The sequence below is a fragment of the Euprymna scolopes genome, chromosome 18 (genome assembly GCF_053919585.1).
Source record: "Euprymna scolopes isolate OS-2025 chromosome 18, ASM5391958v1, whole genome shotgun sequence".
NCBI lineage: Eukaryota > Metazoa > Mollusca > Cephalopoda > Sepiida > Sepiolidae > Euprymna > Euprymna scolopes.
Genome location: NC_136499.1, coordinates 26175161 through 26195449, shown reverse-complemented (window position 1 = coordinate 26195449; position 20289 = coordinate 26175161). Strand labels below are relative to the sequence as shown.

Genomic DNA, 20289 nt, shown 5'->3' with positions numbered 1-20289 from the left:
TGCATAGAAAGAGCTATGTAAAAGATGTTTAAAACCGTTTGAATTATGCAAATACCATCAGTAGTTCAAAAGTTATGAGAATTTTAAGTGCCAAAATTTAGGCTTTTCCGTGGACATTTTTCTTTATAAAAAGTGGGTTAAATTACGGACCTCAACATTTCAAGAAATTTGGTAATTTCGCCACCATTTATTTTTTTCAAGCTATTGTCATGAAACTTGACACTCTTATGTAAAATTGTGTGCTCTTTCTGATTATGCAGTCAAATCTGATGTATCTCTTTATAATAAGCCATAGATTAAGATGTACAAATTTCAATTTTTTTAAACTGGCGCATGGTATCATACAGTGGGTTTCTATTCATGAACAAAACTAAGTATTATAGTAGTATTTAAATATAGCTTTATTGAGACCAGGCATTTTCCTGTCTCTTCACCAAAGGAGAATTTAATCTGGAGTGTAGCCATTGAATGCCTAAAAAGCATTCATGGCCGGTATTTACTACTACCATCCAAGAAAACAATTGAGTAGATATGAAATAATCTCAGAAATAAATCAAAATTTTTTATATAGATTTTGGATTTCTGTAAAAGATGGAAATTCCTAGTCAACCAGAACTTATGCATTTTGGGACCAGTCCAATTTTCAATTTTGTAAATCCTCTATCCAAATATACCCCTATTTTCTGAGATGCAACCATAAATCGTACTCTACATGAATCCTTGATGTAGCTTTCACAGAAATCCTGATAAGCAACAACTATATATTCACCAGTTAATGGTAATTGTTGTCATTTCTATTCAGTTGTTTTACTGAAAATTCAACTATGTAAACAAAGAAATAAAATGGTATTTTTTTTTACCTTGTTTCCACCATAACATTTAAAATGATTACTTTTCAAGGTTTTAGGGTATGCTTTAAACAAATATCACATTTAAATTTTCTGCAAATAAGTAGCTTTCCAGATATTAAGCAATGTCATTTCTTATGTTATCGCTGGTGGCCCATCTTGGTAAGTAACCAAACGCAAACGTGTACCAAGATGGCCACCAGCAATAACATAAGAAATCACATTGCTTAATATCCGGAAAATTTAAATGCGATATTCGTTTTCAGCATACCCGAAAACCTTAACAGATAGTCATTTTAAAAAAAATGTTAAGATGGAAAAAGGTAAAAATTAACAAAATGCATCACAATGAAATTCTTTATCAAATGGCCTAATTATTATTATTTAGATATCTTCAGTTAAAAAAAAAAAAAAAAAAAAAAAAAAAGAAAAGAAAAAGAAAAAAACGGGTTTGTTTTACAAATTCAAAAAAAGGGTCTTGACAAGGAGTTAAAAATAAATTCCAGTTTCACGATATATTTTATTTAATTGTTAGGTGAAAGTACAGAATAGCTAAAACACCCTTCCTTCCCCATGTTAAGAATGGGTTTCTAAATAACATTATTTCAACATGGTAGCATAAATGTACAAGTACCTTTTATTTGTTATATATTTGTTTTTTTTACACCACTAAAAAACAAATGCATGTACTTAGTACATTTTGTTGTTTTTTAACGCTTGTAGTACATGTGTACTACAAGCGTTAAAAACAAAATAGTTTTGTTTGGAAATCAAATTTGAAAAACTTGGTAATTTTTTTAAATTGACAAACCCAGAATAAAGAAATAAAAACTTTTTACTGCTTTTGTTTTGAAAGCAGAAAAAGTTTTCTATTTTTAAGAGAATACAAACTCGTTAATACACTGTCATCGTTTCCCTTTAAGCGATTTGAATTTCTATAAAAAGATAACATTTCAAATAAATTTCCGCACAATTATCAAATATTTACATATTATACATGAAAATAATTCACAGTACCAGGATACTAGGAATCCTGATAAGCAACAACTATATATTCACCAGTTGATGGTAATTTTTGTCATTTCTATTCAATTGTTTTACTGAAAATTCAACTATGTAAACAAAGAAATAAAACGGTAATTTTTTTTTAACTTGTTCCCATCTTATTTAAAAATGATTACTTTTTTTTTTATTTTTTTTTTTTATAGATTTTAGGGTATGTTGAAAACGAATATTGCATTTAAATTTTATGCAAATAAGTAATTTTCGGGATATTAAGCAAGGTCATTTCTTATGTTATCGCTGGTGGCCATCTTCGTATGCGCGAACACGCAAAAATGAGAAACTATGTGCAAATGCACGCACATCAAGTTGGCCACCAGCAATAACAAACGACATTGCTTAATATCAGGAAAGCTACTTATTTGCAGAAAATATCCGGAAAATTTAAATGCGATATTCATTTTCAGCATAACCGAAAACCTTCAAAGGTAGTAATTTTAAAGAAAAATGTTAAGGTGGAAACGAGGTAAAAATTAATAAAATGCATCACAATAAAATTCTGTATCAAACCGCCAAATTATTATTTAAATATCCTCAGTTAAAAAAAAACAAAAAAAACTGGTGTTTTACAGATTCGAAAAAATGGTCTTGACAATGAGTTCAAAATAAATTCAAGTTTTACATTATATATTTTATTTAAAGTACAGAATAATAAACAAAGCACCCTTCCTTCCCCATGTTAAGAATGGGTTTCTAAACATTATTTCAGCATAAGTGCATAAGTACCTTTTATTTGTTTATATATATATATATATATATATATATATATATATATATATATATATATATATATATATATATATACACACACACTTTTTTTTACCACTAAAAAACAATTCTACCTTAATTACAAGTAAGTTATAAAAACAATGATAAAAGAAACGCATGTACTTTGTACATTTTGTTGTTTTTTAATGCTTTTAGTACATGTGTACTAAAAGCGTTAAAAACAACAAAATAGTATTGTTTGGAAATCAAATTTGAAAAACTTGAAAAGATTTTTTTAAATTGACAAACTCAGAATAAAAATGAAACTGATTTTTCTGCTTTCATTTTGAAAGAAAAAAGTTTTTATTTTAAGAGAATACAACAAAACTTGTTAATGCGTCGCCTTTAGTCAGCTGAGTGAATAGTGAGCCGGTTTCCCCCATTAAGCAGATTTGAATTTCTAGAAAAAGATAACATTTTAAAGAAATCTACGCACAATTAACAATTATCAACTATTTACATATTATACATGAAAATAATTCTGAAACTATTATCTATATGAAAATGGATGATATATACCGATTTATCTCATCAATTTTGAAATATTCTTTGTCAACTTTGCTCGGTCCATAGCTGCTTCCTGTGGTCGTAAAAATATAAATCAAAGTCCAGTAGAGATGAACTTCTATGCTGTAAAATTTCAGCCATATACAATCAAATTTGACCCCGCGCATAGGTATCCAATTGTAACATGAAATGTAAAAATGGAAAAAACAGTTCCCCTTTTTGCTGTAGTCATTTTCTACCATTTTTTTTTTCATTTTTAACTGAGCATAAAAACATTGAACACATAAAAGAAAAATAAATTAACATTATTGGAATGCTTATTCTATTCTCTTTCCAGCAATGTAATTCTTTTAAAAATTGACCCACAAATAAAAAAGATATGACTTGTTGAAGCACATTAGGTGTGTAATATTGCCGATGTCCATGAAAATACACCACACGCTTGTAATGCTACACTTCCCGAAGCAGAAATAACACCAGAAAAAGTTATGGTGACTGGTTGGTGGTCTGCGGCCAGTCTCATCTATCACAGCTTCTTGAATCCGGGTAAAACAATTACGGTAGAGAAGTACTGCCGACAAATTGACAAAATGCACCAGAAGCTCCAACGTATGTTCTCGAGATGGGTTAATATAAATAGACCAATTCTCCTCCGTGACAATGCTCACCCACATGTTGCTCAACTGACTCTGCAGAATCTCAATGAATTGAGCTATTAGACTGCCTCATCCGCCATATTCATCGGACTTCTCGCCCACCGATTATCACTTTTTCAAGCACTTCAACTTGCGTGAAAAATGCTTCAAAAGCTGAGATGATGCCAAATCAGCCTTCAATAACTTCACTTCCAGAGCTCCAGCTTTCTATGCTAAAATTAGCATAAATGTGTCGATTAATGGTTCTTATTTTAATTAATAAAGTTTATTATGAAAGTTATTTTTTTTTATTTTAATTTTATTTTATTTTCACCCCAAACAATACAGTCCTACTTTGAAGTAGGGAGCTACTATCAGGGACATGTTGAAGGGATATTATGAAGGGAGATGAGCAGCAAGATATCTGTTCACATTACACTTTAACTTCTGCATGTCAGTACAGTTGGGAAAGCAGAATCCTAGAAGGGAGTTCCAAAGTCTAGCAGTTCTGAGGAAGAAACTATTAGAGTAGAAGGCTTTCTTACACCTAGGGATCTCTACTGTGGATGGTGGGATTTACCTGTTTGTTGGGGTTATTTACATCAAGGGGGTACAAGTGGTTGTAGTTCTTCAGAGCATTCACCATTAAAATACTTGTAGAACAGGCAGAGGGATGCACCATTTTGTTGCTGGGGCAGAGGCTGAAGTTTAGATGACAGTTCAGGACCTATCAGGTTGGCGACTCTTTTGAACTCTGTCCAGAAGTAAGAGACAAGTAGCAGATGCGCCAACCCAAATATGACAATACTCCATATATGGGCGAATGGTGGCTTTATAGAGGTACAGAATACTTTCAAGTGTAAGTAGTTTTCTAGCACGGTAGAGAGAACCTACCTTCTTCGCAGCAGCCTTGGCAATGCTCTCAATTATGTTCTAACTCATGTTCCTTGTGAACATTAGGCCGAGGAGTTTAAAAGAAGTACTTTCAAGTAATGTGTTTTTGGCCATTGCTATTTAGAAGATAGATTTCTTGTAATTGTTGAAGGAAACAAGCTTAGTCTTGGCAGCATTGAATGTGACCATTCATTTTTGTTCCCATTCCACTACAGATTGGAGGTCATCTTCTAGTGTTTCTGCTATTTCCTTAGATATGTGTTCATTTGTCTCCCCCCTCTCGTGCCTATTATAGAGTATAGTGTCATTAGCAAATATACCCATCTAAGAGACAATTTTATCAGGCAGATCATTTAGGAAAAATAAAGGTCCAAGTTAGACCCCTGAGGTACTCTCCCATGTACGACCATCGAGGACAACCTGGATTCTTCTCTTGCTTAAGGATTTGATTATGTTATGTATTCTCCCAATGATACCATATGATCTGATTTTCCTGAAGAGACCATCGTGCCATACCCTGTCAAAAGCCTTAGATATATCTAGGGCTAACGTTCTACTCTCCCCTGCTTTGTCCAGTGAATGGTACATACGTTCAGAAATTAGTTAGGATATCAGCTGTCGAACGGGCTTGCCTAAATCCATATTGTTGGTCGGTCAGAAGTTTAGCAGCTGTAAGGTGATGGATCAGAGCTTGATTTATTATGGACTCAAATATTTTGCCGAAAAGCGGGAGGAAGCTAATGGGGTGGTAATAGGTCAGTTCTTTCGTTACACAATCATCGGGAACTGTGGTCAGAAATAGATGTAGAAATCATCTTTTGAAGTTGAATGTCAAAAAACAATATTATTTTTGCACCAACCTAATATATTACCGGTAACATTTCTTGCAACTTATTTTTAATTTTTTTAGTTAATTAGGGTTGGACATTTTTTTCTAAGTCTCATTAATTATGGTTAAATTCGACATTGTCTATCTGAAATTAAAATTTTTATTATCAAGACCAATATTGATATATTTTCTTTGAACTTTCTCAGTTGTATACAACATTTTTTACTTTATATTTTTACCCTCTCAGTTTTTATTTTTTGCTTTGTACCCACATCATGAGAATTTATGTCCTTTGAATTCACAAGCATGGACAATCTTGATATAAATGTAATTCATTCGTTGACATCTATGCTGATGACACGACCATCTATGACAACACATCAAAGGCTGTAAATGACGAAGTTCTCTCTGACTCTCTCCTCTGATCTCGAGCGCGTGGTTCAGTGGGGGAAGATGTGGCTAGTTACCTTTAATGCATCCAAAACCAAACTCCTATCCTTACATCATCAACGCTCTGATCCCCAGCTGGCATCAATTGTGATGGACGGCTCTCGTCTGGGTGAGGCCCCGTGTTTTGACAAGCTTCTGGGTTTGACCTTTACTCCTGATCTGAAATGGAACACGTACATCAAGTCTGTTGCCAAGGTCGCTGGAAAGATGGTGGGATCCTTCTACCGCTCCAGAAGATATCTCACTACTGATGCAATTCTCTATCTATATAAAAGCCAAGTACGGCCAAGGATGGAATACTGTTGCCATATCTGGGCAGGAGCTGCCAAAAACAGCCTATCATGCCTTGACAGAGTACAAAATAGACTTCGTGGTTTAGTGGGGGATGCCCTTTTCTCTACCCTGCAACCCCTCTCCCACAGAAGAGACGTTGCAAGCCTATCCTTGTTTTATCGTTATTTTCATGGCAGGTGCTCGTCTGAACTCCAATCCCTGGTCCCCCCTCGCCAATCTTTCACGAAAAACACCAGTCTAGCTGAATCCACTGTGAAAAATTTCCCCCACTCTATATCTGTGCCTAAATCAAAACGCGGATTTCATGAACAAAGCTTCTTTCTTAGAACTGCACGCCTGTGGAACTCTGTTCCGTCTGCCTGCTTCCCTCCGGACTACAACTTGGATGTCTTCAAGTCTAATGTTAACAAATTCCTAATGAACCGCCCCCTTAAGTAAACACTTCATCAAATCTCCTCCCTAACGTAATGTACTTGCAATAACCCTTATCCCTGAGTGGCTTCCGGGCCTTGATAAGTGATGATCTCTGTGTAAAAAAAAAAAAATTCCTCACAGATGTAACACAGGTTAATTTTAAAATAAGTTTTTTTTCTTACCTTATTCTTTATCATGTGAATATTTGCTATATTATGTTCAATTTTTATTTTGTCCATTTTCAAGTTTAGAATTCTTTGGCACTCTTCTGTTAAATTTTGGAGAGCAATGTCTCGATTCTGCTGTGTCTTTTTCAATAACTGGATCTTCATTTCTTTTTCAAATGCAGAAGTTAAGCTTTGTCTGAATATTAGATATTTAAATATGTCAAACATTATCTTGTTTAACCGAAACAGTATCTATTTACTGAACTGGCATAATTGTGTAATCCTCCAAATCTTTTTCGTTAGGTTTAGGCATTGCCATCGAATATTAAATAGTGTTTTGCTCTCAAAATATAACATTTGTATTATTTCTTGGAACATCACTTCACCAGAACACTGTGGCAAGATAAAGTTTGCATATTTTCCACATTCTAACGGCCTGAATTTTCCAAGTAAGAATCTTATTTTCTTTTGATTGGCCCAGTTTTCACAGTCTTACAAACATTTCTTGGCACCTGTAAAAGTATGTTACAAATATAACTTCTGGTTTATAAATAAAATTGCTGACTGAATTTATCATCAACTTTTACGAAAAAGTATTAGTTTGCCAAACAGTTTTAGCAGTTTCAAGTCTTTTGTTGTTCGATATTTTCTTGAAAGCTCAAATCTTGTAGACATTTCTCCAACTTTTCTGCTTCGCCTTGTAATTTCTTTTGTTTGTTTTACAAATGTTATCACACAGTTCTTGAAATCCTGTTATTTTTTTTCTCATTTTAATTCTTTAGATTTGTTATTAGTTCATAATAAATTCAAATCCTTTTCTCACCAACAGAGAAAATGCATACAACTATTTTATCAAAAAGTGGATCAAAAACAAGACGGACTTACAACGGTAAGTTTTAGCTACAAATCCATGTTAATGGAATGTGTGCTCTGTGCACGTTTTATATCTCCAGGTGACTGAAAGTCATATGGTACGAACCATGCCATATATATATATATATATATATATATATATATATACATACACACACACTATAAAATTTTTTTACAAGCAAATAAATTCCTTCTTTTAATTAGTTACATCTTTTTCTGAAACACTTCAAAGATGCCTACAACCTTCCTCTAAAAAGGTTTAACAAATCAGTCACTTTAAAATTTTGTTGTTTTAAAAATGAATGGTTTTATGACTAATTTAAAAGCAATTTGGAATTCTGTATAAATGTCCAATAAAAAATTTAAACTGGTTTTAACATTCTTAGCAAATGTCTATTACAAGATTGTGAAAGCAATTTACATTCAATAATTTTGTAAATAGCAGTTAAATATTAATATTTATAATTTGAAGCAATCAATAATTTAATGACCAAAGTACGCTGTAATAATTTAATTTCTAATATTAAAAAAAAAAAAAAAAAAAAAAAAAAAAGTTTTGAGCAGTGACCGTTCTCAAATTTTGAAGAATAAACAGTACTGAACAGATGCAAGATTTCTATTCCCCCCCCCCCCATCAAGAATGGACCAAAATTGATTTCCTCAGCATTTGATAAAGCCAAACTTATTGGAAAGTACTTTAAACTATTTATTAAAATACTAAGTGATATTCATATATCTGAGATGTTGGCAAACTTTATCAAAAACCTCAATGTCAGCAAGGCAAATTAGGCGGGACAACATTCCAGTCATTGTGACCAATAATCTGTTGCCAGAACTTGCTATTCTTAAACCTGTTCAATCATTGCTGAAAGGAGAAATGATCTCCATTTCCTTGGAAAATTTTGTTGATCTGCCATTATTTAAAAATATTGGTGATCAGTTTTTCATCTCAGTACAGTCTCCCATGTGTCACGAATAAGTTGCTTGAATCGATGTTGCCAACCACCTCGACAAAAGCAATCTATTGAGTGACAAACAGATTACACTTACACTCTGCAAGTTCAACTTCTGATGTGAGGACTAATATTGCATAGGATCAACAAATGTTTTCTGGACAATAGTTTTCAGCATATCAAAGTAGTAGTGTCTGCCATGAAGCAAATTTACTATGGAATATCTGACATCTTCTAAACTACCAAATTCTTTCTCCGATACATCTATAGAATTAATTATTAGGATCAATGCCAGAATATCTCAAGGATCTATTTTAAACGATGCACTCCCCGATTTTTTAAATGAACTTCAAAATAACACAGATTGTTTGACATTTACACAAACAACTGCTTATGGTAGCACTTCAAAGAGCATTGGTGATCAAGATTTTGCTGATTCTTCTAATTTGGAGCATCAGTTGCAATGGGGTAAAAAGGGCTTATTACTTTTAACATTTCTAAAACCAAGCTTATCTTCATTCACTACTAATGCTCATTTTTATTTTGCTCCCAGTCAAAAATTAACGATTGCTTCGATAAGCTCCTAAGATTGACTCTATTTATCTCTCTCCCACACCGGGATGATGTGACACAAAAGTTGGAAAGTAGGATTTGAAGAACCAGACCCTAGAGAAAGAGTACTCTGGGCTAAAAAAAGAATGTATGGATAGCTGTTATTCCCAAGTAGGAGAGTCTCAATTGATTAGTAATATACTAACCCTTTCTAACAGAGAAAGCAAAGCTTGAGAAGGAGGACATCCTAGAATTGCACTGGATTAAAGCCATATATTAGTCAACAGAGAACAAACCATCTCAACAATGGTCTATACTCTTAGTTTTGGTGCCGAGGGAAAACTCCCGGCTACGGCAGACTCACTCCAGATTTAAAATGGAAGACTTATATCCAATCTCTTGCTAAAGTTATTAGAAAAATAATCGAATAATTCTACCACTCCAGAAAGTACCTGGCTCTTGCGGCAATCAAGTGTCAAATACATCCTAAAGATGAAGTATTGCTAACACACCTGGGGAGGTGGCATTCAAAACACTTGCCTTGACGAAAGTACAAAATCGACTTTGCAATCTAGTGGGGAAGGATTTCTTCTCTTCCCTATCTTTCTCACAGAAAGCACTTGCTAGTCTTTCTCTACTCTATTGCCATTTCCATGGACAGTGCTCAAGTGAGCTCCAATTTCTAGTTTTTCCTTATAAGACACTAGCAGGCTGCCTGGCATTGCCTGATTATAAAATATGCTTAAATATATTTGATCAATGCAGATTTTGTATTAAATTAATATATTATATTAAACCCAATATATAGTAATGATTTAAAAAGTTAAAAGACTTGTGTGCCACCGAGAATCGAAACCAAAACGTTTAACTTAAGATTTACTTTTTCCTTTGACGTTAATAATGCCTGAGCTATGAAGATAGGTTTGTTGTAAGGCTGAAAATTAAAACATGAACCAATAGCTACGCTACGCATGCATATTCGTAATGCCGATGTTCAACATTCACCTGTCAAATTCCATTTTTAAAATTTTCACTTTTGCTTGCACCCCCCCCCGGCTAAAACCCAAAATTAAGTTTCACATGGGTTCGATTACCCCATATATTAGGTTTCATGTTTGTACACCAAAAACTGACAGAAGAGTTTGCTAGACAAAATTTTTTAAACAAATATATATACGCATACATCAATATATAAGAGGTTTGTGTTTACTGTAACTTTTTTATGCAATTACGCAAATATAAATCATGTAGAATATTTGTATGAATATAATTACACGTAATAGTTAACTAAAGATGATCATCCCATAAGAAAACCGAGAAAACTAATACGGAATTAATCAAAATGAATGTTTAAAAGAATATGCAAATTAGCTAGATATAACAAAGTTGTATTTTCTTAAATAGAAAAGAGGGTTTTTAATATGAATACAAAAAAAAAAAAAAAAAATTATAGGAGTATAGACTCACAAGAAAAACTCATCTTTCTACCACAACAGCAAAGAACTTTCCTTTCTATATATACCCAACATCAAACAAAATGTCAATAACAAGAACTACTAGATGTTGAGCATTTTACCACAAAATTGCTTAGGTTACAACTGCAGTGGCTGTTACATTTCAACTACTCGAACCAACACATTGTCTGGTACCGTCGTAGGAACAAACAAACGAGGAAGGGCATAAAATATTTTTTTTAAATACTTCGCATTTTTTTTTTTTTTTTTTTTTTGAAGGTTTATACAAAAAGTAATTTCTGACAATGCATTGCATTTCACTGATCCCGGCACATTTTATTACCGCACACTAATCAAAACATTACCGGTCGCTTCCTTTCCTCACACACGTGCTATCCTTTTGTCCCCCCCCTCCTTTCTTTGCCTTCTTTCCGTGGCGTTAGGGCATGCCCACTTGTTTAAAACCCCACTGAATATATGTCAGCCTATGTCACGGTAACATATATTGAGCGAGTTTCTAACTGTATTTGCATTGTTTTTTTATTTTTAACTCATTTTCTCATCTTTATCGTGTTCAAAGAGTCTGGCGACCGGCGCCATTTTAAATTTTCCAATACATCGGTAAACATTAAGTCTTTCAAGCTGAATAAACATGTTACATTAAATAAAAAAATATCCAGTTAGGTAGAAAATTAACTTATATTGCCTTTGATAACATTTGTTATATATTTTTTTTTTTGACAACTTTTTATATAGTACCTATTTACAATGCCTCCCCACGGGACAGAGTTAGACACTAGGGTCGTTTTTTAACGTGGAGAAAAGGTACAAAAATAAAAAATTGTCTCAGTCTTGACCAAAAGGCCAATCTATGTATAGTAATACAAACTTGCAGTTTCATGTAAGTGTGACTACGACTTAAAACAATACAAAAAAAAAAAAAAAAAAAAAAAATGATTTGTATTATTACACATTATAAATATTTAAATTTCAAACTAGTTAACTAAATCAGTGTAATAAGAAATTTTCGGTTCTTGTTAAGAATTCCAATGTTAAAAAAATAAAAATCTCTACGCTGTAACCGTGATGAAATGAAATATTGGGTTTGTACACAGATTCAAAAAAGTTGTCAAAAAAAAAAAAATAAAAAATAAATAAATAAATGTTATCAAAGGCAAGATAAGTTACTTTTCTACCAAACTGGATATAATTTTCGTGTTTTTATTCAACTCGAAAAACATGCAGTGTTTACCGATGTAATGTATTGGAAAATTCAAAATGGCGCCCGACTCTCTCTTTAACACGGTAAGTTTGGGAAAAGGTGTTATAAATAATAAACTAGACAAAATACTGTAAGAAATTCGCTCAATATATGTTACCGTGACATAGGTTGACATATATTGGGTGGTTTTTAATAGTATTTTGTCTAGTTTATTATTTATAGCACCTTTTCCCAAACTTACCGTGTTAAAGAGAGAGTCGGGCGCCATTTTGAATTTTCCAATACATCGGTAAACACTGCATGTTTTTCGAGCTGAATAAACATGTTACATCGAATAAAAACAACAAAAAAAAATACATCCAGTTTGGTAGAAAAGTAACTTATCTTGCCTTTGATAACATTTGTTATATATTTGTTTTTTGAACCCGAAATATTGTTGAAGTTTTATTCTTATAAAAAGAAATTTGAAGCGATTAAATGAATATTCCGTGGGCATTACAACAAATCTAGCAATCTTGAATAATTGAGTTATTTCCCTTTTGCTTCTTGAAATCGTTTTCAAAATGGCGGATGAAAGTCGCTCCTGATACTTATAATGTATTTTCATTTTTAAAAATCAAACTACTTGATAAATTTACGTGATTCTCGGTATGATATTTTCGTTTTGTCATGAATACATCAATTTTTTTTAGGAGCTCTGGTCAAGAACCGACATTTCAAATTACATTTGTAGGGAAGGTAAAAGTTAACATTTGCTAATTATACAGGTTTATGGTAAGAATTTCTGGGGAGGAGGGGGTAGGGGAAATTAGAAGAAATCACATTAAAAATTATGGACATTACGTTTAAAACAGAAGGATAAAATGAAACCTGGAACTGATATTTTGTTAAAATTGAGGTAAATTATATTGTGCAGTGTGCACGCGTTGACTTATAGCAAGTTCTCTTCACTTAGTTTTGTTTTTTTTTTTCATTGTAGTCGATTATTTAGGAAATAATTTAAAAGGTTAAATTCACTAAAATGCATTTTGCAGACATTTTAATTTTTTGTTAAAAAATTAAAAGGAAACAAAATTTGATAAGTATGCAGAATATCGACCGTGCTACTAAGTACTTTCACCTAACAACTTGCTTTAGAAATCGAACTTGAAAATCCTATCTAAAAAAGATGAAAATCTTATTTTTAGATAGGATTTTTTTATGTTTTCTACAGTATCTGGTTTATTAAATTGTTAGGTAAAAGTACACCAAACACCCTCCTTTCCATGTTATGTTTCTAACGTTATTATTTCAGCACGATCCATGTTCTGCGTAAATTCTTAAAAATAAAATAACTCCGGGGTTAATTTAAATAAAAAATTTTAAACCAAAATCCAAATTTTGACACCAGTATGTGAAAAATTGACTTGTTAAAGATGGAATGCCACATTTAACGAAACTTGGATGTGATTTTTTTTTTTTTTTTTTGCGTTATTTTAAATATACATAAAATAGACTAAGTTAACCTATATAATTTACACACATTTCTGGGGATTAAAGTCAAACGTTACTTAAAATATTACCCTTGAATCGGACACAGAAAAAAATAAAAATTCACCGAGATAAGAGAGTTGAAATCTCGTTGTCTTCCATTTAGTAGCAGTGAGTTTGAGGACGAAAGACTTGGAAAGAAAATCGTAGTATTTTTTTTCCAAGGAAAGAGGGAGGGGGGCACATTTCGTATATTATTTATCTATTTATTTTACACAAAAAAAATGTGAGTAAAGGTTATTTTCGATGTCGAAATTAGTTAAATAATCGAGGTTTAAAATTAAATACAAAAACGTTTTAATTTTAAAAAGAAAAAGTCGGTTTGGGAATTGGGAACCGGCTATAAAGTTCGTGTCCATTTTATGAAAATATCAAAAACATGTTACAGAAACAAAACGAATGATTTTTTTTCCCCCTAAATAGTGTACTAATTGTGGTTAACAGTTACAAAAATGATTTAAGGATTTCAATGATAAGTTATATTTAAAATTATTAAAATCCTTAGGTTTAATTACCTTAATTGAGATGGTAAAAATTAATGAGATTTCTAAATGTGGAACATTCTCTTCCAACATTATTGGCAAAAAATAAAAACTTATCCATTTTTAAATAGCGCAATATATTTTTTAGAACAAGTTGCTTTATTATACATTATTTTAATAATAAACTAGATTTTAAATAAAGAAAAATGAATTTACATGGAGATTTTTTAGATCTGTTCGAGAAAATACGTATGAGACTTTGATCTGTATATCCCTAACTTTCTAAGATTTTTAGGTTGACACGAAATTGATTAACAAAATCAGTCTCAGAGGCCTAATAAATAATCTGGGTACTCATGCACTTATTGATCCGTGCTGAAATAATAACGTTATTATTTAAAAAGTCATTCTTAACATGGGAGGGTGTTTTGTACCTATTCTGTACTTTAACCTTACAATTGAATAAAAAAACATGGTGCTAATGCAGAGAATGATCCGCGCTATTTTTTAAATCGTATTTCCACGTTTAAGTTTTCTTTTATTTTTTTTAATTTAATAGTAAGGTTAAAGTACAAAATAGGCACAAAACACTCTCCTCTCCCCCTGTTAAGAATGGCTTTTTAAATAATATTTCAGCGCTGATCACTCTCTGCATGAGTACGAAAAACATAAAACTTGGAAATACGATTTTAAGAAGAGCGCAGATCAGTAAGTGCATTAGCACCAAAATCTGTTTTGAACAGATTTCTCAACTTACATAATTCGATTTAATTTTAAATATTATACGGTATCAAAATTAAGATATATATATATATATATATATATATATATATATATATATATATATATATATATATATAAAATAAATGGCTAAATCAACCAGGGAATGGAATGATCAAGGTTTGTCTTGTGAGAAAGTAAAATAGGAGCAACACATTATTTCATCACAATTTCAAGCTTTACAAAATAGGAAAAATAAATAACTGATCGCCACCTGTTCAACAATTCATGATCAAATTTAAACATTAAAAAAAAAAAAAAAAGAAACTAATTCTATGTAGAGCTCTATAAAAAACATATTTCGTAAACTTAAAAATTAATATTGTCACCATTTTTTTTCTCTTACAATCAATTTGGTTGGCCTATGGTTAATAATAACGTCCCATATATTATATATAGGAACATAGGCAAATGGGGATTCAAAAGCAATGTTTAAACTTAATTCGAACCATCGGGTAATTCACAAAACAAAAAAACAAATCTAGCTGGCATTTTTTTTTTTTCGTAGTCAATTCGAAATGACTTAGCAGCTTTCTTACAACTAAGCGTCTCCAGTCGGCAAGTACAGAGTCCAAACATTAAACAAAAACTAGAGATATATCGAACATTACTTTAAACCAAGAATACATAAATTAATTGTGTATACGTTCATTAGAGCTATTACACGCCATAAGTAATTAAAAAGAAAACGAGAAAAATAGAACGAAATGTCGACATTTAACCAAGTGAGAGAGAGAGAGAGAGACAGCGAAGGCACGAGAAATTGTAGTTGACTTTCAGTGAAGACATTCGTTCATTTTAAAAAAGGATTTTGCGGCAAACAGATCAACATACGATTAAAAAGTTCGGAAATTACCTCTTTGACAGTAGCATCACTTTCTACTTCGATCTCTTGTTTTTCTTTTGGAGTTTTGACTGTAACTGTAATTTTCCTCTCAACCTCTTCACCGCTTTCCGCCATGATGGATGCACACCTGTACTGGCTATCAGATAGACTCACGGGAATATAAATTCCCTTTTAATTATATGGAGTTATTATTTATTTCTTTTATGTCCAGGGGAATTAAATATCGATTAGAAGGCTTACTCTATATTTAATAATAAAAAAACATCGGATTTTAGAACAACAACAACAATACGAAATAAGACAAACTGACTGAAACTACGTTTCAATGTATTCTAGAAGAATACGAACGAGATCATGACATGTGCTTTTTTTCCTCTCTCTCCTCCTTCGTGTCTTTTTACTCCTCCCACCTTCATATAGATTACCATTACAGAGTATACGTGTTTTGGGTGAGTTTTTATTTATTTATTTATTTCAAATGAATTTAAAAAATAGATATCTAAAAGAAAAAAAATATTATTTAATTTTTTTAAATCTTTGTACTAATTAAAATTAAAAAAAAATAAATAAAAGAAAAAAGATTAAAAAGAAAAGGCAGACGATTTTTATGGCGTAACAGATGGGATTATACGAAAGGAATAACGTGAAAATTAACTTTGCTAAATAAGTTGATTTTAGAAAGTTATTTTTATATATCATCACCATAATTTGAGAAAACACGGTGGTGAAATGCGGCAACAGCCGAAAGAGGATCGTGCAAAATTAAACTCTGATTCCTGAAATGGAAAACGAAAAATACGAATTCATTTACGTAAATGAGCACAAAGATCATTGACCTCGACTTCCGCTTACTTCGTAAGTTTTAAACTAGTTGTTTTGTAAATAATAATAATAATAATAATAATAATAATAATAATAATTATATATATATATATATATATATATATATATATATAAGAAAATCTTATGAAGTTTATAAATCCACCATTTTTATATAAATTACTTAAATCTGAAACCTTAAATATAAAAGGAATTGTTTTAAAACTTACGAAGGTAAACGGAAGTCGAGTTCAAGGGCCTTTATTCCTATTTAACTTTATTTACATTGCATTTCTTTTTGTTGATATATTTACACTGTTGCATTTTATTTTATATTTTGAATCAACTTTTTTCTAAATCGTTCTAATAAAATTTTTATGTATAATTATTTTCTAATTTTATTTAAAAAGTTAATAAATTAAAAAAAAAATGTAATTAAAGCAGCAATAAAAAAACAATTGCAACAATATAAATCTGTCGGTAAACATAAATAAAATCCAATTTAAATATACCAAGTTTCCGTATTCCTTTTCAGGAATCGGTTTTAAATTTTGTATGATCGCCTTTCGTCTGTTGTAACTTGTTACAGAATTTTAGGGAACCAATATGTGCTGCCATGGGGTTTGATCTATATGCGCACCTTAATATAAACATTGTATTTTTTAAAAAAAATTTTCATTAAAAATATAGAAGGAAGTCTAAAAAATAGTTTTATTTTGTTTTAATGAAGGAATGGTAAAGTGGCAAATCGCGGTTGACCACGTGCAGTGCCGGAATCACCTGACAAAATACACCGGCGTTCCCTTCTTTTCACCCGCTATACAAGTGATTATTAAACCAAATTAACTCGATTGACTAATACTTCCACATTTTATCATTCTATTAATTTTCCTGGTTTCTAATTATGTTAATTATAGCGTAAGCAATTCAAACATAAGTAAATAATGTCATGCTTTCAAGAATACTACATTGTAATTTCAAATTACCATAAATTTCAATTTTAGATAAATTAGTAAATTTAAATGACGTATTTTCTTGAAACCATGACCTTGCCAGTTGATGATTCTATAACAGTCGTTTTATCACTTCCTGTCTGTAGGTGTGTAATGAAATCCACCAGAATGCATTTTGTTTTCTTTATGTTAGCCATTTTACTCTTTTGTTAAAACAAAACAAAAGCAAAAAAAAACAAAATTTAATTATTCGTGACGTATTGAAGTATTTTAAACTGGAATAAAAAGTCATTCCTAGTTTTAAAATTCTTAGCATGTATTTGTTGCAGGGGGTCGAAAAGTGAAGTTCCAATCGACAATACAACTAAGAAATTAGACACAAGGAAAAGATGTAACGGTAATAGCAAAGAGATGACAAACACAAATGATCCGTTAAAGACGATATTGTGTTTTATTTACCAAGGGAAAACGGTAAATCACATGGCAATAGGGATCCTAAATCGGAATAAGAAAGGGCATCTCATGGGGTTGAAATTTGTGTCCCTGAGGTTGGATGATATGCCTTGAAGTTGTATGGGTTGGGTGGATGGAGTCTATAGCTGGAAAAGGTAGTCAGATGTTGATAAGATACTGGATATAGACAGGCATCGGAACGGGTAAGCTGGACGTCAATGGGTACTAGAACAGGTAGTTGGACATTAGTGAGCACTGGTGCTGGTAGATGGATGTCAAGATCCGCTGAAACTTGGCTGGAAGCTGTAGGAGTAAGCTGGAGTTGGTTGAAGCTGCAGGAATTACTTGCTGTAAAGGAAGTCTCAAAGGGCATAGAGGGTGAAGTGTGTATTGCATTTTGGTAGCTTGTGACTCATCCTTAAAAAAAAAAAAAAGTTTTAATCACGTTAATAGTTTGGTAGTTAGCCCTGGATTTATCTAAGGCTTTTGACAGGGTATGTCATGATGGTCTTCTAAGGAAAATTAGATCATATGGTATCACTGGAAGAATACATAATATAATTAAATCCTTCTTAAGTAAGAGGAAAATCCAGGTTGTCCTCGACGGTCGTACATCTAAACAATGTGATATAAATGCGAAAGTACCTCAGGGATCTATCCTCAGACCTTTATTATTCTTGATATTCATAAATGACCTCCCTGATGAAATTGTTTCTGAGATGGGTATATTTGCTGATGACACCACTCTCTATAACAGTCACGAGGGGAAAACAAATGAACACATATCTAAGGAAATGGCAGAAACACTAGAGGATGACCTCCAATCTGTAGTAGAATGGGGACAAAAATGAATGGTCACATCAATGCTGTCAAGACTAAGCTTGTTTCCTTCAATAATTACAAGGAACCTTCACTACCACCAATAGCAATGGCCGAGAACATATTATCCGAAAGTACTTCTTTTAAACTCCTCGGCCTAATGTTTACAGGGAACATGAACTGGAATAGATACATTGAGAGGATTGCTAAGGCTGCTGTGAAGAAGGTGGGTTCTCTCTACTGTGCTAGAAAGCTACTTACACCTGAAAGTATCCTGTACCTCTATAAGGCCACCATTCACCCATGTATGGAGTACTGTTGTCACATTTGGGTTGGTGTATCTGCTACTTGTCTCTCACTTCTTGACAGGGTTCAAGAGAGTCACCAACCTGATAGGCCCTGAACTGTCATCTAAGCTTCAGCCTCTGTTGTATAAATGAAATATTGCATCCCTCTGCCTGTTCTACAAGTACTTTAATGCTGAAGAACTACAAGCACTTGTACCCCCTTGACGTGAATACCCCCGACAAACCCAACAAGCAGCTAAATCCCACCCGTTTACAGTAGAGATCCCTGGGTGTAAGAAGGCCTTTTATTCCAATAGTTTCTTCTTCAGAACTGCTAGACTTTGGAACTTCCTTCCGGGATTCTGCTTTCCCAACTGTACTGACATGCAGAAGTTCAAGTGTAATGTGAACAGACATCTTGCTACTCATCTCCCTTCACAATATCTCTGCAACTTATGTCCCCGATATTAGCCCCCTACTTAGTAGCCCCTACTTCAAAGTAGCACTGTGCCTTGTTTGGGGTGAAAATTGAATTGGGTGGTGTGACCATTTTATGGCATAGTTCTTGGGTGAAGAGATTTGTAGTAATAAGTTTGAGTTGTTATTGAAATATTGGCTAGGTAAAGAAGAGTACTGTACCAATGACTATTTCAGTTGGAGTAAATTCTAGGTTTTCGTTCAGTGAGTTACGGATTGATAAGAAGATTAGGGGTAGTTTGTCTACCCAGTTGCTGGTGTGATGTTTTGTGGTTAGAGAAGACTTTAGCATCTGGTGGAATCTTTCCACAATGCAATTGGTGCAGGGATAGTAAGCAGTAGCCTCAATGTGTTTGGCACCAAGCAGTTGGGTAAATTCCTGAAAGAGTGAGAACTGGAACTGTGCACTGCGGTTTGTGTTGATGATGTTGAGTATGCCAAAAATTGTGATCCACTCCTGAAGGATGGTGTTTGCCACTGGAGAAATGTTCAACTACTGTGAGGAGGTACTGGTAATCCTAACACATTAGGAGAGGTCTGACTATGTTGTTGTGGATGTGACTGAAACAGGCTTCAGAGTTGCTGAATGTGTCTGGTGGGGACTTTATGTGATGGTGTACCTTGCATTTCTGGCACTCAAGGCATGTTGATACCCAATCACATATCTGTGTTCATACTGGGCTAAACAAAAAGATCAACATTGAGGTTGACTGTTAAGTCTTTGTTAGGATGTGACAATCTATGCAGGGGGTTGAAGATTTGCCTTCTGAGTGCCGGAGGTATGTAATGTCTGGGGTGGTCCAGTCTTGTATCAGTACAATGTTTTGTTGCTGAAAGGGTCTGGAAATTTTTTACTTTGCAGGGATGCGTTGGCTAAGACTTATATCAAACCTGTATATGGCATCAGTGATGATGTTGTC

At 32.7% G+C, this 20289-nt stretch overlaps 2 protein-coding genes across 4 annotated transcripts in view; one reads left to right on the top strand and one right to left on the bottom strand.

Annotated features, from left to right (window-relative positions):
• LOC145297543 (ubiquilin-1-like) overlaps nt 1-15952 on the bottom strand; it is a 93969-nt gene extending 78017 nt beyond the window's left edge. Inside the window, exon 1 of one of the 2 annotated variants that reach the window (XM_080143506.1) lies at nt 15571-15952. In XM_080143506.1, coding sequence (XP_079999632.1) covers nt 15571-15675 — 105 coding nt within the window. In that variant the 5' untranslated portion in view covers nt 15676-15952. The remainder of the gene's footprint in view (nt 1-15570) is intronic. The other variant, XM_080143505.1, reaches the window with a different exon arrangement.
• Nucleotides 15889-20289, top strand: part of LOC145297542 (DNA polymerase subunit gamma-1-like) — a 231559-nt gene continuing 227158 nt past the window's right edge. For both annotated transcript variants that reach the window (XM_080143503.1, XM_080143500.1), the window contains exon 1: nt 15889-16010. The gene's annotated coding sequence lies outside the window, so the exon portion shown is untranslated. The remainder of the gene's footprint in view (nt 16011-20289) is intronic.